Source organism: Ciconia boyciana, chromosome 3, assembly GCF_034638445.1.
Source record: "Ciconia boyciana chromosome 3, ASM3463844v1, whole genome shotgun sequence".
NCBI lineage: Eukaryota > Metazoa > Chordata > Aves > Ciconiiformes > Ciconiidae > Ciconia > Ciconia boyciana.
In genome coordinates this window covers 75,113,863-75,138,023 of record NC_132936.1, presented here as the reverse complement: position 1 = coordinate 75,138,023, position 24,161 = coordinate 75,113,863, and the positions used below count along the sequence as shown (strand labels likewise).

At 39.3% G+C, this 24,161-nt stretch overlaps 1 protein-coding gene across 1 annotated transcript in view; it reads right to left on the bottom strand.

Annotated features, from left to right (window-relative positions):
- The window catches only part of EPM2A (EPM2A glucan phosphatase, laforin), a 42,707-nt gene that overhangs the window by 9,702 nt on the left and 8,844 nt on the right, over positions 1–24,161 (bottom strand). Inside the window, exon 2 of the mRNA XM_072856183.1 lies at positions 19,199–19,373. Coding sequence (XP_072712284.1) covers positions 19,199–19,373 — 175 coding nt within the window. The remainder of the gene's footprint in view (positions 1–19,198; positions 19,374–24,161) is intronic.

Here is a 24,161-nt window from a genome sequence, read left to right as displayed (position 1 = left end):
TTTCATCAGAACATCTATCAGGTACAATATTTCAGATGTCCTTTTGTCCCTATAGTTGCCAGCTTTAACCAAGAAAGAGGACTTTGCCGAACTAAGGAAAAATACTAAGGTATTTTTCATTGGTTATTGGCAACAGAGTGATCCATCCACCATACCATTTGTTTATATTGGTAATATTTTTGACCAAGGTCCAGCGTATTATTTTAAATGAAAAGCGATGGATTCATCCTTCAGCGCCAGGTCAAGATGTAGCCTGATGTTAAAGCTTGCAATTCACTTCAGTAGTCTACACTAGACTTCCTTAGATCCCACTAAGCATCTGATGACAGCAAGACGAGCGCTAATATATACATACAACAAGACAGAGCAATTTAGCTGAAACAACAAACAAAATAATGATTAAATTAGCTGTGTTCTCCCTTAAGGGTTTTATTTCCTAAAGGTGTAGCATGCAACTACAGTTACATGTAACTTGCAGCAAAACTTATTTTGCATTCCCAGAAGAGCAACATATATAATTCAGTCAATTTACCCCCAGCATTTTGTGATGCTCGTATGCATACGGAGTGGTTTTTGTACAGATGTAGTGCTATTACCCTGACACCACTACGAGCAAGCAGCCCAAGGGGAATGTAGGCCTGAACTACAACTCAGAGATGTTTTTGCAGCACTGTAACTACTGGAGACTGCTTCCAATTACAGTGCATTCCTATTTCCTCCCCTGATGGCACTGAAGTAGGAACTGGTTCAGAATTTTTTGATAAAGTGGCTTTTTAATGGAAAATTATGATCTGTCTGAACCAAAAGCTTTCATTGAAACTTTCTACTTTTAACCAAATTTAAACTAGTTCAAAGACCAAATGTCTGATGAGAAATAAAGGGAGACAGAGGGATGGCAGCAAAAAATTCCTACCTCTCTCTCCCTCTCTCTCATTTGATACAAAAGAGATTTCCGAAAGTATTGCTTTGGGCATATTCAAAATGAGAATATAGGAAATCCTACCAGCTGCAGCTGAGATGCTCTTTCATCTTTTCTCTACCTTCTGCCTTGTGACAAGGCACATCACTTTAAATGGTGATACCACCAGATTATGATGACCCAGAACTATCATCCTGCATCCTGTCATCCTTCTTTTGCCATTGGCATCCTTTTAACAACATATAGCAGCTTATTCTTAGGAACATGCATGCCTCTTCTGGGCCTTCCTTGTTCTTTTCTCCTGAATCTGTGACAGTGAAAATACTAAGAGCACTTCCTAGAAATCAGATGAGGTTCCTGCACCTCTGTCAGAACAATCTAGAAACATATAAGTAGATTGCTATCTAATGTCCTGAAATGCATTTACAAACAGACAATGATTTTCAAGTGACCAAATTCTGCTCTCCAGTGGAAGATCTGGACACTGGAGAGTTCAAATATTGCTTAATATGTAGAAAGCCCACTGATGACTATCCTTGCCTTCAGAAATATTTTCCTAATGTCGCACATGAATAGCGCAGTCACAGGTCACAGTGACAAGTTCTTGCCTCCACAATGGACTCAAAGAACAGATTATTCCTTTCCATTCTGCAAAATCCATTTACCTATCTGAAAATTACTAACACACACACACGCACACTTGCTCAGCATATATTCAAAGCATTTGATGATTCTTATTTGCCTTTGGACTCTCCAGCTGGTCAACATCTTTCTTAAGATGTTATGCCCAGTACTGGAAAGCGGTCTCACCATTTCTGAGAAGAACTGAAGATTAGTTACTTCTTGTGCCTCAAAGGCAATATCCCTATTTATAGTTCCCCGATGGTCCTTTTACAGCATGACACTGTTGACCTATATTCAACATGGAATTCTGTTCAGAAGTTAAGATCTCTCACACGAGACAAGCCTACTCAAGGAGAGAGTAAAACCTGCCCAAAACAGAATAATTTAAGATTTTATTAGTTACAACTGCCAGTGGTATCAAATAAAACTAAATGAATATGCAGCAAAGGAGCAGATGAAATTCACAGTTCATGAGTGCATCTCAGTAACGTGTCTTGGAATAAATAATCTCAGCCACTCACACAAATCACTGGGTTTTAAGTTAACTATAATCAATTAGAAAGGGAAACAGCACATGCTTGCAGTAGTGCTTGGTGAAAGTGTTGCTTTATAGAGAGGTCAAAGTGGTAATATTAGCCAGTACATAGAAATGAACTGAAAATAACAGAAAATGTATAGTAAGCTAAAAATCAACGATCCCATTCTATGCACTCCAACTTTGAACATTCTATTAACTATTTTATTGTATCAAAAAGATACAGAAAAATTAAATCCTTCAAATACAGGAGATGCCAGCTATTTCTTGTGAAAGCAATTCTTTCTACTGACTAAGAATTTAGCATATTTAAGAGGGAACTGGATGACTGCTTGAAGACAAAACATATGGGAAAGGCAAATCAGCTGGCCCTATCTTTACCTAAGAGGTAAAGAATCTCAACTTCCATGTAGTTTCACCTATAAAGCAACTACTAAGAGATGAGAAAAAAGGCAGATTTTTTTAAATTTTTTTTATTATTATTATTCTTGCATTTTCCTCCAAAATACTGACAACATAGGCAGATATCAAAACAGAAGACTCCCTGGTTTGGTCTTGTACAGGAATTCTGGTTTCATTACATTCTCTTTAAATAAAGAACGGAGCTATCTCTCAGAAAAATGCCTCCTTACCAATGAAATAATAATGTAGAACTGAGGGGTTACGACACTGGTATTTCATTGCACACTGCACAGGGCACGTGGGTAAATGGCTGTGGTCTTAATCCCTTCTCCTGCTGACTAACTGATAAAGTCTCCTTGCAGAAGACAAGCTGACGGAGACTTTGTGATGAGAGGCTTGACTTAAGTAGGATTGACTGAACACAGTCTGATGCACTCAATTGCCCAGCATGCAGACAAGCACTACAGGCCAGAGCAGGAGAGCAAGGTTTGATGATACTATAGTCTAACTCACAGAACACCAAGATCTAATAGACAGGCTTAATAAGCTCACTCTTATCAATAAAGATGGATTAAATGGCCATAACCTTAGCAGAAGTCAGAGAAAAGCGCTGATTAATGATAAAACTATATCCTACTGAAACAACACAGCTGCAGACCTTGTAAAAACTACTTATATTTTTGAACAAAAAATTGCTTTTACCTAAATGCCAAATGTAGAAGGAGCACAAGTCCTTGCTTACAAATTTGTTCTGCTTTACCATTGAAAGAGTGCAGTTTATTGTGAAGTTAAGAATTCCACCTCAGGGCTTTAAATAAGGAGAATTAAATAGACTACACTGTAGTTCCAACGTGTTTTTCTTATTATTATTATTTGGCACTGTGATGAAAAGTAATTAAGCTCTGGCAAATTTTCTTCTTAGATGTAATTTGGACTACTTATCTAGCCTCTCACATGGGAGCAGACTTGGCAACTAAAAAGAAACACCTGCTTTTATCACTTTAGAACAACACTTTGTCAGCTTAGCAATATGCAAAGTTTCTCAAGCCCTTGAATTCTGAGTGTGATGCTTAATAGTATCTTATTTATTCCATGTTCACAAATTTATGCATGAATGTGGCATCAAACTACCTCATTTGCTGATATGCAGAGCAAATAAGCCCTTAAGATTTGACCTCAAGCTGACAATGTGCTAAAATGAAAACAGGTAAGAATAATATCAAACCGATAACTGAAATACAAGGTTACCCAGACATTCAGCTACAAAGCAGTTCCAGTGGTACAGTGCCCTCAGGTTCTGCTGTCGTAGGAGGAGATTTCCGTAGCATCAGCTTGATGGCACAAAAGGGCTTGGTTGTCCCCTCGTCACCCACCAATCTGCATTTACAGCAGGGGGTATGGTGCACTCTTCAGGTTGTGAGACAAGGAGCAACCATGCTAATGCCTAAGCACAGCACAGCCCTCCCTCCTCATTCATAACCTCCTGGTGGATTCTGACTCTGGGGAGGCCTGTAGGCTACGTCTGCTTTATGGATTGTCCTAGCTTTGAATGCACCAGGGATACAGGATAAGAAGGATCCACATGAGTAAAACTAAAGTCAGTCACATAAGAGAAGTTTAGTCTAGATGGATCCACAAAGCTTTCTGTTTATGGCTCATTTTCCCCTTCCACAGCAACGACAAACATTCCCTTACAAGGAGCATAAGAGCTTTATTAGAAGAAACTCCCAAAAACATCTCATAAGGGCAGCTGCAGAGATCAAGGGCATTTCTAACATCCTATACCTTGCCACAGCAGGGAATGTATTTGATGAAAACACCTAGGCCTGGGAAGTAAACCACATCCCACACTGCAAAAATGACAATACTTGGATAAATAAGCAGTAGCACTATGCCTGAGAGTCACAAAATAATCCTTCTATTGTATTCAGTACTGGTAGACCATCATCAGGAGGAATGGGAAGAAGGAAGAACACCTGGAGAGCCCAGCAGAGAGTACCAGAACAATCAGAGGTCTAGAAGACAAGTTTTCAGAGAAAAGACTGAAAGAACCGAAGGTTAATATCAGAATGAAAATACTGAGATGTTCCAACCTGAACCACTCTGTGATTCTGGGAAAAAGGATGGGAGTTTCCAAGCATATATGAGATAGCTATAAAGGGGCAGGATACTAATTTGTTCTCCAAGTCTTCTGTGGAGAGGACAAGAAGAAATGAACTTAAATTGCGCTAGGAAGACTTAAGTTGCGATTAGAAAAGCTTTTTAATGATAGGAATAGCGAGGTAATTGAATGGAAGAGTAACAGGGCTGTAGAATATCACCACCAAGATGAGATCATATTTAAGATCAGGCTGGATAAACCTGGAATAATTTAAAAGTAATTGAGACTAAGTTAGCGCAAGGAAATGGACTGGATGCTTTCTGAGGTCTCTTTGAGCCTATGATCTATGATACTATAATCATAAACTTTAATTTCCATCTCTGGAATCACTACCTATCTTAATTTATCAAGCTCCATCTTGAAATAATTTAGGTTCCTTGTCCTCCCTGCCCTATTTGAAAGGTCATGCCAGAATTCAGACATCATTCCTTTGATGTCAGAAACCTTGTTCTAATTTACACTCTAAATTCATTCAGAAGCAATTAACATCCATTTGATCTTAAAGCAGGTTCAATCTCAATAATTCTTCTTCCTCCCTTGTACTAATTCCTGAATGTCTTTTACAAATAGTAATATATCCTCTTCCTTAGTCTTCATTTAACTATACTGTCTATCTATCTCAGACACCAGAAGTAGTCAAGCTATGGTAGCACAGAGTTCCTTGCAAGCCAATTTATTTTGCTCCAACTCCAGTGCCATAAAAGCTACACAGCCTGTGGAAAATTCCCTCATTCATTCCAAGTTAGCTCAGGTATCTCTGCTTTTCACTGCAGTTTGTGATGAAGGCATATCTCATGTCAGGGAATCCCTGACACAGAAACAAAAAAGAATGTTACACTATTTTGTATTTAAATGGGTTTGCAAAACCAAATTTGCTATTCCCATTCCTCCTGTGATGCAGAGGATGTAAAGTTCACCTAACAAGAAACTTTGGGGATTCTTTTTGTGGGATATCTCCTGACCACAAAGTTCCTGTGAAGCAGGGAACACAGAAGAGGCAGTGTATCCTCATTAACAGGGACTGCACCATTACCTCAAAGGTCAATTACTGATAGATCAGATAAACCAGCCTGATACGGCTGATCTCTTCCATGCCAGGACTAGAACATGTTCCAGACTTGTCCCTGCTTGGGAAATGGAAGTGCAAAAGGGATTGTTAACCATCTTTGTTCTTCTGACACAATAACAGTTCAAATTTATCTAATTTTGTCGCTAGGATAAGTGCGCACGCTCCAATAAATTCAATGGAATTGCTCTCATTAAGCTTACAGTACATTTGAATCTATCCAGGGAAAAAAACACACACTATAAACTCTTCTCCACTCTCATTTATCTCACTCCATTAAAAAGCTTAAAGCCAATGAATTTATATCTTATACATTTTTTATAATCTGTTTTATCTCCACTCTAGATATAATCTAAAATAACTTGGTCACACAAGACTTTATGTACATGGCCAAAACTAAATTGTGGAAGATAAAATTTTATCCTCCCTGTATTCAAAGTTAAATATGTCGTATTTCACTATGTATTTCTCCTGTGAAGATAAGAAAGTAATCATTCATAAGCACACCAATGCCTTGTAGGACAGGGTGTCTAGATCTAGCCTTATAGGACTTAGTCAGACTTTATTTTCAAACATACACGTAAGGTTTCTACTGATGCCTAAGGAGCACACTGCATGCAGCAGAAAGCAAGATTTGCCTTTGCAGGGAATGACTTTCTCATACTTTCATTTGTATAAACATTATCTGAAGCAAACAATGTGCCAATTACAAAAATACAGCCTGAGAAGAGAATCAGGTTCCAAGGCTTGTACTGAACAACCTGGAAAGGACTCCTCTGTTGGCTTGTGAGGATTAATACTTAAATGCTCCAATTACAGATTCTTGTCTCTTGCAACCATGGTTGCCAATGGTTACTTCCTACATATGTCTCCGTTAAGTTGCCAACATTCCCATTTGTTTTGCATTAGAACAAATACTCGGAAACACAAGAACAACAGGCTGCTAAACTAAGCCAAATCGTAATGAGCCATGAATCTCTCGGCATTAGAAATGAGAATTTCTAACATTAATGCTTAGCAATGGGAATGATGCCACTGCTGGCACCTTTAAGTTAAAGCATCTTAACAAAATTGACTTAAAACGCTACAGATGAACTTAAGTTAGTGCCCGAGAAGTTTCAGGAATCGTTGGTAAAAATATCTTTTATCTTCTTTCAGAGTTTACTTATTAGCAGCTGCTTAGAAATCTAGACTGCAAAAATAATAAAAGATAAATCCACTTTTCAAAATGCAGCATTCCAGATCCAACGGAAATGCTTTCCAACGCTTCAGAAACAAGCACATGTTCATGAAAATTACATAACTGCAAAGCACAGTTTATTGAAAGGTGGCCTTGTCATCCACTTGGCAGCATATGTACATGTACAGAATACTGGAATCCCCATAAACTGCAACAGTCAGAGGAAGAAGCACATCCATCCCTTGTGGTACCAATCCAAATTCAACAGTCTTGACAGGCTCTGTATCTGTGTTCATTCCACTATCCAGAATTTCTAAACCCGCATCAGTTCATTTATATTAATTTCAAAGAGGGACAGACACATTCTAGAGTACCACAGGCTGGGGGACAACAACTTAGAAATATTGAGAAAAACTGAATCAATGCATCACCATAGTCAGCTACATAAATATCTAAAAGAATGTGTTCCCACAACAAAGTCAAATCAAGGGGACAACAGCTGCATGGTGCTACCATAATAAAATTGTCAGAAAACTTCATTTTAGCTAAAATACCTGGTTACTAGATCATAAACATAAAATTAATAACCCTGGTGGATGAGTTGCCAACCTCAAAGGTTGAGGGTGAGACTGTAATGGAGCTACTGAGAGGCCCCAGAAGGACCTCTGTAAGTCTTCTTAACACAAAACTGCAAAGTATAGTGGGATCTCTTGAAGAAGTCTTGGATGTCAAAAGGGAAAAAAATAATTTGACTTAAGTTTTATGACCCAGTAATGCTGCAGGTTTTACTGGAGCCCAAAGACTGACAAGAATTACCAAGGGTTGTTTATTTTTTTAAACTGACATATTTTTTGAGATTTCTTTCTTTTCCTAGCAATACCATTTCACCTGCTTGGAAATCGAAATTGCAGGCATTTGAACAAATGTATTAAAGTGATCTACCCTTACTAAAGTTTATGTAAACGTGTATACATTCTCACCTGAAGCTTGACTTTGTAAATTTGTAAAACATTACTCATACTGGATAGCCTTATTACCTAGACCGCAAATATATTAGAGAAGCTTTTTCCTTCTTTCATCTCACCAGATCAAAGCAACTCAGTATTACAGGAAGCTGAGAAATTCAGTGTTCTGTAGTGAAAGCAGTAGTTAATGCTGTGTTTAGGAATGGTCTGCACTCATCCAACCCTTCAAGCTGGCAGCTGGACTGCAAAAAGAAGAAACACTAAAGAAATTATTTTATTAGGGAAGCTGCATATCCTCCTCATCAGACCTTCACCTTGGGAAAGTGAAGGCACTGGATATAACTGTTCTGAAGAGTTTTGAAAAGGCAGTCCTGAAGAAGCTAGAGAAACTAAAAAAAATAATTTTTAAAAAAGGCTCTTAGAAGCCCACCAACATCCACACATATATACTAGAGCCTAGCATCCAGCCCCTGAACTGAAAGACAGGGCCATAGAGAGTCTTGCTGCTGGCCCACGGCTGATGAATGGACTTTCTGCATGAATGCTACCATCCATCCTATTGCTGCTGCTCTCCACTCAATTACTTTAAATTAGAGGGAGGGAAGGGAAGGCAGACAGGCAGGAAGGAAGGTTCTTCTTCATTATTGATCTTATTTATATTCTACATTTTCTTGTTTCTGTATTAAAACTGAAATGCATGTTTCCCCTTTTTCCTCTTCTTGCATGCTTAAAATCACCTTCTCTATTATTAGGTTTTTCACATCAAAGAAAAAAGACATTTCATTTAAACTTACTCATGGTGTCTATTGAACCAATAAAGAGGAAATCCATATTTCTTATAACTTGGCAACATCTATGATATTTGACTCAATTTTTATCATAGTTCACAAGAGGACATACATTAAACATCTGAACAATAGCAGGGATTATGCACCTGACTCCCTGAAATTAAATTTCCCAAAGTACAAGCATTAAAGGAGGGAACAGGAGATTTTCCGTTCAGCCTTTTAATATGTTCCCTGGGAAGACAAACACAGTTCTGTTCTTTGCTTTTTGTTTTTTCTTGCAGAGACAAAATTATATACAGGAAAATAAGCAGCAATTTGATAATCTCTATTTACTCTTAGGAAATAAAATACTTATGTTTCTGAGACAAACAAAGAAACTAGAGCTACATTCGAGTTTCCTTTCTAATAAGTAATTTTTTTGTCCTTTAAATAGGATTCTCCATATTTTTATATGGAGGAACTTTTTTAAAATTATCTTGTAAATATCTAGAGTATTTAAGCGTGAAAACTTGCATTTATACCTCTCAGCATTTATAAAAATTATTGAAGATAGAGGTAGAATTCATAACTTAACAGCTTCAGCTTTCTACGGTTTTAAATGAAGTATCTTTTACACTTTCCCCATTTCATTTGAGTTGAAACTACTATGCAGTGTTTATTTCAGATTTTCTGACTTACAGGTTACCTGTTTCAGAAATACAGTATACACTGAGCAAACAAACACCAAAACAGCTGGTGGTAATAAACTATCTGATGCTGTCACCTTTCACATTTGGGGACTGAAAACTCTCTCACTTTGAGGCTTTTTTTTTTTTTTTTTTTTGTAAGTCAGCTACAGGCTGGTTGGGCTAACCCGCTGTAGGAGTTGTGCCTGCGAAAAGCCACGGGAAGGGTAGGCAGAGTGGGCCTACCCTACAAACACAAGTCCCTGGTGCAACAGTTTTACTAGTTGTAAATTTTGGAGTTTTCTTAGCAAAGTTCTGATAACAACCAAATATCTGAATTCGCTCCCTGCTGGTACACTAAGTAGCAATAAGGTTGAGTACACAATCTCTGCTTTTGAAAAAGAGCTTCTGCTATCTTTAGACAAACTATATTAAGAAGTGACAGCGATTACAGGGCACCTAATAAAGGCATGTAAAAGCTAACAGGAAATAAATATCTGCAAGACAACTGGAGCATCATCTTTGGTGAAAGAGCAATGCTGCCCCTTCCCTGTCATCCTGGCTGTGAGTTAAATTGCCCAGGATTTCACAATCTCAGTCAATTTAGTTCACAGCCGGCAATGCCGGCAAATTGCTTTCCAACGGAGACAGAACTTTACTCTCTCACTGACAGCCTGAATTTTAAAGAGTAGAGAGGCAGGAAAAAGGGCTGAAGACCTCCAGAAGAAATATAGACAAGGGACAGGGAGGCACAGTAAAACAGAAAGCAAAATCAGAAGCGACAATAGTTTTTGCTCCCTAACAGTGATACCCCACATAAAATTCATATTTACTAGACTATCAACATTTTTCTGTTATATCCCACAGAGCAAAACAGAACAAATAAGTATGTTTACTCCTCAAGGTTTTTTCATGGAGGGTTCCCAGTCTTCCTTCTGGTTTTTGCTCCCAGAATGACACAGAACTGTAAGCTTTCCTTAAGAAGTAAGGAAATCATTTTGTGCAGCAACACACCTATGAAAAGATCCATTTTAAATAACAACAGTGGTTTTAAGCAAATATTACCCATTACCAGCCAGCTGATGAAAGGTGTTCATCTTGCCATCAACAGCCAGTCTCTGCTTGCTGCCATTTTATTAACGAAATACTCATTCCTAAACAATCACCCCTCTAAATAAACAATTCTCAATCAAATGCCCATTCCAAATGCCACATATGAATGGCAGAATGCTAAAGAAACATTCAGAAAAAAGTCCAGATAAAACTCACTAGACTATCCAGAGAGCATGCTGAGCTCCCCTTTAGCTTGTTGTGTCCTGTTGCCCAGTCCCTGTTTAGAAATTACTTGGCTAAATTACTAGCTCTTTTGAGTTGAACCCTCATTTCAGGTTTTCTTCTAAAGCACCTTGCAAGCCACAAGCTCCTGGTATGTGAATAAAAGCCAGTTGCTTCCACGAAGCAGCAGCCGGTCCTTGCAGCTTTCTCTCCCTCTGCCATCTCACACCACTTGGTCCAACTTGGCTATGGACTTTCTACGCAGTTTTGAAAATTATTTTAAAAATTTTTTTAAATTTGCCAAATTCACTGAGCTGACTAGAAGCACATTGAGCCATGCTCAATTTATACATATAAATTATTTGGTTTCCAGAGGAATGACACACCTAATAATTGCTGCCCTGCAGAGCTTTGTGCCGATGCGGTGTTACAAGCACCAGGACTCTTGCTGCAGTCCCCCTCCTCCTCCTGCTGGCACGCACACGCCGACAGTCCAGCAGTGGCACAGCACAGAGCTCAAAGCCCAGCCCAGCCCTGCGACAGACAAAACGATATTAACTTCTGAGATGAAAGTACATTAAGAGCTTTGTTGCTGCAAAAGCTCTCTTTTGCCGAGGGGGCATTACTGTTTAGGGTTTTTAGCAATACTATCAGGAAGCTAATGCATATCCACACCACTTCCCTAGCCATCAAAGTTTAGGGAAGCCAACTGGTTCTTCCTTGGCTAAGCCACATGGCAGTCTGAAAGGCTTTGACGTTACTTCAGAGTATGATTCAGACAGTGATTAGGGGAAAAAAAAAACTTTTTCAGATGTGTAACAGCCAAAAGATTTCCTTTATCTTTCTTTGCAGGGATAAGGAATGGAAAGAACTTCACAACCCTACTTTCACTCATGTGGAGTATAACAAAGGCAAACAAGACATAACAAAGGTGCCATGGAAGCCATTTCTTTCTAGTACAGATGAGTGCTAGGCATTACTCTGGGGGATTCGGTAATTTCTGAATGGTTAAAATATTCCGTGTTTCATTAGAAATACACTGGTTTTCATCAAAAGCGAAATCCACACATCAGTGTGATTTGCCCTTATTTGCGATCAAGAATTATTCTAATTGCTCTATAACCTAAAGCAATGTAAAATTCCACATTAAATCACTTATAAAATGTTATGCTATTTATGAACTGTTCAAAATTACTAATTTATCAATAATGCTGACAACATACATTGTGGCTTTATAGAGAAAGGAGAAAACACTCAGAAAAGCTGGTGAATATTAATGATGCCTGCCATTTGAAAAATCGCTGACATAAAAATATTAATAGTTCACAAGTTTTCTAGTTTTCAGTCCCGTTTGCTGCCAAAATCATTCCTGTCCCCAATTTTATCATATTTACAGAGATAATTTACCATTCATCAGCCATTACTTTAACAGCGTCATCCCAGTGTCTAGACGATATTTTGTCCCTCAGCCACTGCAGTACACAACAAACCTGGCAGCATGCTGGCTAGTCACCGTTCATCAGATTTAACAGACCAGACACTAATAGAAGTAATACTGGGAATTCAAACACTGACGACAGTCATGCAAAAATCTTTCATCTAAAAGCGCTGTGATTTTTTCTTCTGGCAAAATTTACATCACCCGTTCTAATGCCAGATTTTGCTTGTTACTATGGCACACACAAGATGCGCGATTAGAAATTAGTAGCTGAGGTCCAGGAGTTCCCATTTCAAGCTTCTGTCTAGTGCTCAGGTGACAGGTCATGGTGAGGGAACCAGAGCTGTGCTGACAACAGTCATTTGCCAATAGAAAAACAAAATGACTTAAAAGTGAGTTCCCTCGATCCAGTTCATCCACAGTATTACAACAGTGCCACAGTTTGTGACTGCACCACTGGGCACACCCTAACTATGATCCTGTGCCCAATTCATGAGACTCAGATTTGTAGCTAACTCTCTGATAGCCTGGCTTAGGTTATCCCAGCCAGGTGCCATCCTGCCCACGCAAAATCACAAAATTTGGAAAAGCAGAATCAGTTTTCAAGTCTTTAGCCATTGTTAGGGAGGATGCAGTGTGGGGAGTTCATGAAAGGAGAAACTTTTTGTTTGGATGAGCAACAAATGTGGAAGAAAAATACATTTGTTACCCAATACAGGGATACATCCAAATTAAAGAAATGTAAACAAATAAGGACTTTGAAAATGGATAAAATTCTGACCTCATAATGTGTTTGTCTTCCCACTCTTGCTACTGTTCCCTCACACTCACTCTTAATTTTCAAGAACTTAAATAAAAAAACACTTAAAAGTCACTTCTTGCACTGGTTTGAAACCCATTTTCTTCACAGCAGAGACTAGGAAAAGCATTTCACAGCTCCAGTTGAGAGCAATATAGAAAAAAAATGAAGATATACAAAGGACACGAAAATAGAATTAATATTTAAGCCATTCTATAAAAGATGATTCCCATTGGTAAGTAAACAATGGCTCTAATTTAGACTAGTTTAAGACTATATATACTGAGCTCAGTATAGTAAAATTCAAACGAGTGGTCAAATAACCTAGTTTATGGGACAAACATATCACAAAATGTGGCTTAGGATATTTTCATTATTTAATGTATAAAATGGCCAGATAACTTTACAGTTAGAACCCCAAGTACTGAAATCAAAGGCCAAATTCCTACTGATGTTAAGAATTTTCAATGAGGATTATTTTACTAGAATACAATCGAAGACTTCTGTTCCAGAGCTCATTATTTCTTATTCTTTTTTCTAATATTGTTACCACAAGTATTCTTTAGACACAGGGGACAGCTAGCTCTGAGCTTTTAATGTTAATTATGGTAATCTCCGTAGACATCATCACCTCTTATCTTAATTCATAATGTAGGCATAATGTATCAGTTCAGCTTTCTACTACAGTAGTATAGTTCAATGCACTCTAGGGGGTTTTTGCGACAGCTTCCTCTTTAAAGTTTTTTTTATAATTCAGTAACTAAAAAATTACTTCAGAATTACACTTAAAACAGAGGGCTATTTTATTTTGTGAATGAATTAAAACCAGTAAGTCAGAAGAGAAGTTAAAGATGTCCTGGTTTCGGCTGGGATAGAGTTAATTTTCTTCCTAGTAGCTGGTATAGTGCTGTGCTTTGGATTTTAGTATGAGAATAATGTTGATAGCACACTGATGTTTTAGTTGTTGCTAAGTAATGCTGACACTGGTCAAGGACTTTTCAGCTTCCCATGCTCTGCTGGGTGCGCAAGAAGCTGGGAGGGGGCACAGCCAGGAGAGTTGATCCAAACTGGCCAAAGGGCTATTCCATACCATATGGTGTCATGCTCAGTATAGAAACTGGGGGGAGTTGGCTGGGGGCGGGGGGGGGCATCGGTCGGTGGGTCGTGAGCGGTTGTATCACTTGGGGTTTTTTTCCGGGTTTTGTTCCTCTCTTGCTCTCTTGTTGTTTTCCTTTTCATTACAACTTTTTTTTTTTCCAATTATTAAACTGTTCTTATCTCAACCCATGAGTTTTCTTACTTTTGCTCTTCTGATTCTCTCCCCCATTCCACTGCGGGGGAAGGTGAGCGAGCAGCTGTGTGGGGCTTATTGCTGACTGGGGCTAAACCACGACAAAGAGTAAAAATAAATAACAGCGCTCTCTTGTATTTTTTCTAGTCACATAATTCAAAGGTAATTCTGACTTCATATTGAACCGAGATGGACATTATTAATTAATATAGGCTAGGGATGGGATTCAAGATCAAGATGAAGACACCTGGCTGTGGTTATCTACAAATGGGTGTCTTCAGGCGCAGCAATGCTCAATGCATTGCCTAAGGACAGCTTCCCACTGACATCTGAGACGTCTTATAGCATCTGGAACATCTGGATGGGGCTCATAGATACGGCCAAAGAGCTATAAGAAACCATGTTCCTGGAATGCAGCAGCTGGAGGCCAGACAGTAAACTCTAGAGCATCTCAAATGACACTAGACATCAACATTCAAGCAACCAGACAGGATGTTTAAAGTCTTATTATAAATCAATAGAGATCTCATCAGCATCGTCAGTGGAGTTCGGAGACCAATTCAATTCTTCAATTCACTCTAAAGCATATATCTAGTCACCAGTGAGTTGAATTGCTGCATACAGACATACGAATTTAGTGGTCTTAATCTCAAGCCGAGTCCTACCACAAATGTCTTCAACTATATCTTTAAGTTCATCAATCACAGCAGTGTTCTAAGATTCAAATAGCAATAACTGTGCCTCTTATGACCAAAATAAGTTAACAGAAGTTACATTATTTCCCTTCTCCAGTGTTCCTCAGGCAAAAACATACCCAACCAGATTCTTGTTTTCCACCCCAATTAAAGATCCATGTCAATCAAGTAAACGCTCATTTTCTTCACAGAATTACTACAGACAAAAGGAAACTCAGTGCTCATCGGCAGAATACTGCTTTAGCGCCTCAAGAAGGTAAACAAGAAGAATTTGGATTTTGCCCTGGATCATTCCTCATCCACTCACCTATCTACATTAACATTTTAGTACAAATCAGGAACGCACATTTTCTGTGACTCTCCTGATGATCCCCACTTAACACTTTAAAAGGTTTATTTAAAGGTTTAACTATATATAAACCTATAAAAGGTTTATTTAAAGGGTTTATTTTCTTTTATCTTTTGCTTTATTTTGTCTTATGGAAAAAATTAGGGACCCAGACACTGATGACAGCAACACATTAGTCAAGTTTACCATTTTTTGGATTATATCCAGTTACAGGAGCATCCCACTCGCTCCCTAAACATGAAATATTAGTATTTAATGGCCTTAATATTTAAGTGCAAAAAACTGTACCCTCAAAAAATTGTTTTCAGGAACCACAGCTACTCTCATGTAGGGACTCCCCCATTACATTCTTTTACAATTAAAGCTGATTGTGTATTTTCCTCTAAAATGTTTAGCAGCCATAACAATACTTCAGTTAGAGATTAGCTACCATTGTTGTCTGAGGAGTTCACAGAATCCAGTTTAGCTGCATTCTCTTTGCAAAGCATGTAAAAAATATTTTTCTTCGTCAGATTTAGGAGATATTACCCACAAAAAGCACACACAATGAATAAAATTACAGTTATGAAGACAGTAAATTTGAAACACATATTATTAAAAATTAGACACCACAGATGGCATCAAAGTATATGTCCTAAAATGAAGAGGTGATGGTCATGCATCATATTCAAATGAGTAGGCAAAAACTGTGGCAACTCACTACTTACCAGGGGTGTATTCGGGAACCTAAAATTAGTCTGAAAATAGAAAACTGTAACTAGGTGACTTTTCCTCTCGTTGATATTCATTCCCGTAGCACCTGATTCTGACATCAAGCATCATTGTCTCCAACATATTATTTAAGGATTTTGTAATTTCAGGTGTCATTCCCTCTCTTGCTCTTATGCAATGCCTTTCTTCTGAGAATTGCAGAGACTTTTATATAAATAATAAGGTATATAACACCTATGAATTAGGAAGTTCCACCTTTCACAGATGGAACCGAAACAGAGCTAACATGCCCCAGATTTACAAAGTTTCTGAAGTCATCTTCTCCCAGAAAAGATTACAATAACTCTAATTTGCTTTGGAAAATTACTGTGTCCTAAGTGAACTCTCCTGCAATTTGAAGACATCTTATTGCAGTAATATCTAACACAAAAGTGAAAGGGACTGTTATTTTTTCCTGAATCAGATTTCGGTGACATGTGTCATTACATGTCCAAAACAAGTGAGCACTAACACCATGGAGGTATCAGTCATGACTCTGTAGCTGCAGGCGAGCTCTACTTCACACTTTAAAAAAATTAATTCAAATCCTGCTATGCTCAAAAAATGCATCATATACTCTCCAACCTGAATGACCAACACCAAATGTGTTCTCTAAATATAAGTTTAAACATAAATTCACTGATTTATGAGCAAATACATCTACATTGAATAAGAAAAATCTGATTCCTCAGAGCATTGCCATCAGCCTCAGCATGATTCAGAATGATTTTTGGCAACAGCAGGAAGCAGGTTCTTCTCATCCTGCTGCAGCCCATTTAAAGTTCCAGCACATGTTTTATGAAGAAGCAAGGTAGTAGTGAAGCTCAGAGCAACTGTTTCTAATTGTTGTGATTAGACAGACAACAAGTAAAATCAGTCCGAGGGCTCATGTGGGAGGCCACTTTGACAGGGATAAACTTTCCTCTCCAGCTAATTTGCACATGGCAATCCTATTAAGTGGAGCAACATAGAGAAGGGGCTTACATCAAAAGTTTTCACTGATAAACGACTTCTTTCCAGCTACCACCATTCTATAAAGATCCTACAGCTGGTGACAGTACACAGAATTTGTGCTCATTAAGCTCCCCGTGGTACTGCTGCCTCTGTTACAGCATAAAAAAAAGTAACCTTAGCTGGATAACTATGATCGGATCATACACTCAGCTTTTAACCGTACAGGCAGAGGGACTGGCTCTTTGCTGCTGTTTTGGGGGTTTTTTTGTGTTTGTTTTTTTTCTTTTTGGTGATATTAATCTCCATAGTACTATTCTGAATCAATAAATCCGTTACAAAATAAAGGCGTTTTCATCAGCTCATTTCAGCTGCTCTGCCAAAAAAAAAAAATCTTAATTAGCCAGTATTTTTGGGCTGCTTTGTTATAACCAGCAGAATGGTGAATCTGCCCCCAACTGTTAATAATTAAAAAGTCATTTAAGGCTGCATATCTTCAAAGTATTAAAAATAATTATGCAACAGGACTGTTATGGGGTATGCTCACTTAATATAGCTCAAAGAAATGAGATAAGAATTACTTCCTGAGGATGTACATATAAGGTTGCCTTGCAATGAAAGTATGTATGTGTGAGAGGGGAACGGAGGAGGAGATCTTCACCTGGAAAAGACTACACAGCTCATAAAATTTTCTCCAAATATTCTTTAGTGGAATCTGCAGCTTTTTACCTAATTTTGGAAACATATAGTCAAGCAGATAAGGCAGTATTAAATGGATCACTGCTGCCTCTGGAAAGGAAGATAAGTTAGCCTTTGGTGCTTAGATATTTGCTTTCTGACAGCTGTTCTTCTTTCTCACAACCTTCCTCTGCCAAGCGAAGATTATTTGGGATTGACAAGTCTGTGCTTTGGAATAAACAAGATCTTTTCTCTGATAGGGTGTTGGAAATGGATGCTTAAGATACAGATAACGGTATAGTCTGTCAGGCGTATTATATAGCTTGAGGGGGTCTCAGGGAAAAGGTACCAAGCCACACGAATACCTACATAAGCTTAACAATGTTTATGAATCCATACTATTCCAAAAGATACCAAGAGAAGGAAGTCTTTCCCTCACACTCTGCAACTCTGATGAGAAAAAGACAATTCTGCTTCCTACACTGTGTGAGCGTGGAGACAAAAAAGCAGAAAGAGGAGACAAGACTATGAGGCTGATATGGAGAAATTCACACAAAGCAATGCTAAGACCTAATGAAAGTATGAGGTGGTTCGACTTCTTAAAAAAATATGTATCCCTTCGGCATCATTACCTGCACTGTAACCAACGCCAGTTGCACATGGCATAGGGCTACTAGCATTCATGCAGTCATTATCAGTCAACAAACTTGCTTCCACATCCACAATTGGAGAGGAGGAAAAAGTTACAAATGGTCCCAAATTCCTCAGTGCCACTTTGTTAACCACCAGTGCTAAGGCTGCTGCTCTAAACACAACCTGTGCTTTTATCTGCAGCCCTAAAGGGTGGGTGCCATCTTCTCTTTAAGCCTTACTGGCTCCTAATTCAGGCCAGGATGCTTCACCAGTGAGGCAGCAAAGAGGCACTTCAGACTCTTGCACCAGTGCAAGGTCTGGAGGTCTTCTCAGTTTCCTCTCCCTCAAAGAGCGGCAGCAGTTCTAGCAGCACTTCTTGAACCCGGTACTTCAAAGATGAGCTATACTGTTACAGGAACCCAAGCTCAAAGCAGTCTTCTAGACCCAACAGTCCATGGGAATTGCCTGGACTCAACTGAACACCAGGGAAGTACAAACATTTTAAGACTTCCCTAAGTTTTAGCATTTTTTTTTGAAGGGCTTGCATACACAGAAGCAGAAGTCATCTGTAACAGCTGTCACTAATTGCAGTTGCTGCCACGCATGAGTGATAACGTGATGCCCTAAAGTTCTGGTGCTGAAATATATTCTTTTTTTCCCCAGATGATGTTCTGCAGCAAAATAATCCCAAACCAAACACACTGCATACATGCATATTTACATGTGTATGTGGACAAGCACTTGAAAATGACAGTTCCTCATAAATTTATCCATAAATTACCAATAGTCATTTTCAGACATGATGCAGCTTAACATACCTGTGCAGGCTGCAGGTATCCTTGAACTCAGAATGTCTCCTTTTTATTGCCAAAAGTGACATTTAATTCCAAAGAGGTGCTGAAACTTTGTTAAGCTTTACTGTTACATACATACTACCATTCACCACTTCAAATTCAAAGTTTGCTAACATCACATCGGTACAGATTTTCTGTTTGAGTACTTGACACCAACCAAGCCCTGCACTTTTCTTTTACCTGGAGTAATGGATAGCTTGATGTCCTGCAATATTAAAATAGAAGTCGGTTGTATGTTTCATCTCATCAGTATGTCCAGAGACTTCAATCCAGTGTGCTATTGGGAGGCAGTAAACTCCATCTACTATGTTGCTCTGGTTGTAAACACAACTTCGATCGTGATGGGGCCCATTACCTAGAACAGAAGAAAGGACAACTGCAGGCTGTGTATCCGGCAAATCTTCCGGAAGATTTGTCGGAGATGTGAACTGAGTATTTAAGGCAAGGAGTGGTGTTTGCTGCCTGTTCAGACTGCATTTTTCATAACACATTAACACCTCAAATAGTTCTAACAGAACCGCTGCCACAAAGCAAATGTTCAGCATTAAAATCAATTTTTGCAAATTATTTTAAAAACATTAAAGCTGTATAAGACTCCCAAACCATCAACCGTGGCAGTTACAATTTAAAGAATAATTAATTTCATTTAAGTTCCTCATCTGATGTCTGATAGTATGTGAAATCAGTGTTTAACGTTTCTGCTGTGCGACCTCCTTCTGGGGGGTTCAGCTTGCTGTGGCCCGAGGTCTAGCTCTGACATGGCACAGCAGCGTCACCGTGCCTCAGGCTTACTTCTAAGGAAATTGCCAAGCTACAAGAAAGACCTTGGAGAAAGCACAGACTACGGCCGTGCAAGATCAGAACAGTAAAACCGCAAACAAAGGTAGGACTGGTAACACTGGGATTGTTACCAGCTTAAGGATTCAAGAGGAAAAACACCAGTGTGGAAAGGCATCAAACCCCGAAGAAGAAAAGTAAGCAGGCAGCAGACAGCAACCCGACCTGTTTCAGGGAGAAGTGACAGGTCGTCCTCCTCCACCTCATTCACAGCTGCCTGGCCAGCAAAGACTCTTCAGGTGTCCTGCTTGGGACAGGACGCACACTGACGCCTAGCCTAGGAGCTCATTAAATCCTACCTGCCTTTTTTGTTTGCTAACCAACAAACAATTGCTTTGTAGTCTTCAGATGCACATGTCCCACTTACAGAGTCTGTTCATACACAGTAAAAGTTGCCCAAAGTGACCCAGAGAGAGACAGTCACATCTGCAATGCTGAGCAATCACAATTACCTAAAATGGCCTTGTCCAAAGTAAGAAATTTTTCTTACGGTTTTCCACTCTCTAATATCCATTACCCCTTCTTCTTCTCTTACAGCAATAGTGTGAGCTTTAGTACAGAAAACCAATTTTTAACACCATGCCAGAGTAAGCAACTTGAATCGAACCAGGTCATGTCATCAAACAAAAGGTTATCTAGCCTCCAAAAATTCAGTACATGTATATTGTCCCCCCCTCATTTTTACATACTTATCGCAATACTAACTGCCATGTAGGAATTATTGTGCAGATTAGAAGTGACCTAGTCTATGGTCTGCTTTTAATGTAAGCCTGTTACACTTATACATTATTAATGATGTTAGAACATTTCTGAGTAAAATTATGCCCGAAGGAATATCTTCAATTTCACACTGCACGTAAATGCATGATCAGCTTCCAAGCACCATATTTAGGGAAATTTGCTGGAGCAAGAGCATTTTGGGAGATGTATTAATGCAATGATTACAGAATAAGACTAACATTTAATACTAAAGCTCAAACAATCTCCTTATTTCCAGATGACACACAGCACATTCTATCATAATTGTGAAATATTATTATTTACCAAAAAGAAAAAGAAAATACTAGGCAGAAAACTATTTTCTCTTTCTGTATTGCTGAACCATTATGCATCATATGCAATGGTAAGACAAAGGTGAGCAAGATCAATACGTCACTCCTGAAGCTACAAATCTTACCATTATATTTTTACCTCACATTTCTAATTGTTTACACATTCTTACCACTTTTAAACAATATTTGAATACAGCAGTATACATCGACGAATACAACAGCATAACAAAACCTACGTATGTTTATGACACTTAATTGACTTCATGTATTCAGCAAAACCTTTACAACCACAAATAACACATCTTGCCTTCCCCATTTTACCTCTGATAACTGTCTGTAGCAATGCACATTGCCATGGCCCTGCCCAGCCATCACAAGGCTGCGTCTGATCCTGACCCCCACCCACCCACCCACGGGCAGACGTCCTGTCCCAGCCTCAGCCCCATCCCCAAGGAGGTGCCCGATGCCCAGGGCTGGGACTGCCCCGGTGCCCCCAGCTGCCTGCTCCTTTATATTCACACATACATTATATTCATTCAACATATATATTCATGTGTGTGTATATATATTCATGTATTTGTTGAATATATATTCAATCAATACAGTGATATAATTTCAGATAGGAAGGAGAGAGTGCTACCATCTCCAAGAAATACTAATTTAGAGAACAGTATGATCATATTGAGCTGTTCAGGAAGCTGAATTCCCCATTCCCCTTGCAAGAGTTATGAAAAAAGGCAATTACCACAAGTGACCAGGATCTCACTACCCAGGCAATATCCAAGCAATACACAAGCCCTTCTCGCCACAGTTTGCTTCACAAGATGCATTTAACAAATGAGTCTCAAAAAAAGAGAAAATTGTTGTATCAGTTGACATCATGCTTCTGCTAGCACAGTTTGTCACAGGAAAACCATAATATTTTGGATGCCATAAAACAAAAATGCAAGGAAAGAGTTTCAGAAGTAGAGCCAGATGACAAGTTTGGAGGAGGACTGTAGAACTCATCTATAATTTAGAGCTGCTATAAAAGGGTTAAAGATTGAATTCTCTTAACTTTTATCTCCCAGAGCCATTTAATACAAAAATAAGTCAGCCAATAAAGCCAACTTTAATTCAAGGTAACTGATCGTAAACCACATTTTAAATAGAAAACAACTAGCATCACTTACATGTTCTGTTATATATTTGCAGAATGTATACGGCTAGGAAAATGGGCACAGCTTGGGTGATGAGCAGAAATCATTAACTGGATAATCCTCAGTTCTTTCTTTTCCACCCCTATCTTTTTAAACCTTTCCTCATGAGTATCCTCTGTCTGAAGCAAGGTGCATCAGCCTCATGGTGTGAGGTACCTCCAGGCAAAACATGCCTTAGTCTTATCTTAGCCCCTTTATCTCTGCTGATGGAAGCAGGGTCCTTGCATCTCCTTTGTGGTAATTACATGACTCTGTCAGACTCAGAAGAGATGGCCCAAGACTTCTCACAAGTACAGGAAGAGTTTGTGCCAAGAACGAAAAAGCTTTCAGTCAGGGGCAGGATAAAAATCTGGCACACAAAGTGAAACTCTCCCCTCCCTCACCGCGACAGGCCAAGCAAAGTCCTTTCTGGATTTGGATCCCTGGAGCATGGGGACTTTCCCATGCCCAGGACAGCAAGTTGGGCAGGGTGTCGGTTCCAGGCAGCAACCAGCAGAACCACAGATCAAAGACCACCGCTTCCTCGCTCTCTCTCTGGTCCAGGGCTGTTTGTGGGGTGTGGTTGGTTAGTCTGGGAGGAAACAGAGCACCTGATGAAGGCACTGGGACCAAGCTCAGCAGAATCCGATTCTTCTCAGTGCATCAGAAATGTGTTGCAGCCCTTCCTAATTCACTACCTTCTGCTCAGGCACCAGAGAGAAAAGATAGAGGCCAGAGAGAAGTGCCATGAGACTGCATGTATGCAGAGTCTGGACATGCCTGCTCATGACTGAAGCTGCTCATACCCACATCAACTTCCTACTCCACTTTTTTCCCCCACAGGTCCCAGTTATCTGCATTATCTGAAAGGCCATACCACCTTTGGATGTTCTAAGTGACTTCCTAAGAAGTCAGAGCCAGCAACCCATCCCCACAGAAACTCAGCTTTATTACTCACTTCTCAAATGCGCAAAGCATTTCACAAAGTAAATTACCAAAACTGAAGGCCTAGTGCTGAAGTTTAGTTTCTATACCTGAGGCTCGGAAAGGTCCTATCTACAAGCCAAGGCGGCTATCCTGACCATGCTGGGCAACCATGCCTGTGAGGACACCTCTACATCATCACCTGGCATGGCACAGAGAACATCCAGGATTTAATTTGCTGCAATCCAACACGCTTCCAGGACCACAAGTGCACATCACATCTTTACCAGCAACAAAGCGTGCACCACCGGCCAGTCCCAGGCACATACCACTCATGCAGAGACTGAACGGCCAGAGGAGTTTGCATCCGTATTACAAGCTGGGTGTTAGGAGGGAAACAGCTTGAAGCATACCAGTGCTGAGCACAAGGGCATACTGCAAAATCCCTAGGGGAGCTGCAAGGCAAATTCTCACCAAAGGGAAGCCTTTGGTGCATAAATTGTTCATGTAAATACATCTGTCCCCTTACACTGACTAGTCTCCCCAAGCTTACCCAAACCTTGTACAAAGACTTCACGATACTTTAAACAAATCGTTCATGACTCCACCAGTCTCCAGAGTGGGAATTCATCACAACTCTCATTTAAACGCCCTGCTCAGGCACAGCAGCTGTGTGCCTCCTCGCCAGTGTTCATAAAACAAGAGCACCAGTCTCAGAACCAAATGCTGTTTTCTTACACGTTGCTCACAGCACACAACATCAGACCACTGGGTAGGCTTCCAGGTATTTTTAATATGAAATAAACAGTTATTTAGGTGAAATTTTAAATTTTTTTTGTAGTCAAAGAAACATTGTGCTGCCTCAAAGATTTAGGGGAATTTTAACAGCATTTCAAGTTTTCTGTTCCTAGAGCCAGTAGTAAAGCAAAGAAAATCAAATCTGTTTTCCACTCACCTGTTCATCTTTGCAGAAAAGAAAACAAGCACAAATGCCCTTTGAGAAAGGGCAACACAGAACAGGAAACACATGTTTTCACAGCCCAAACCACTCTAAATTAGTATTTTTCTTCATCTTGTTATTATTCATGTTGTTCCAAGTGGCAAAACATTGGTTTAATTATTTATTTTTGGGAGGCAAATACACAATCATTT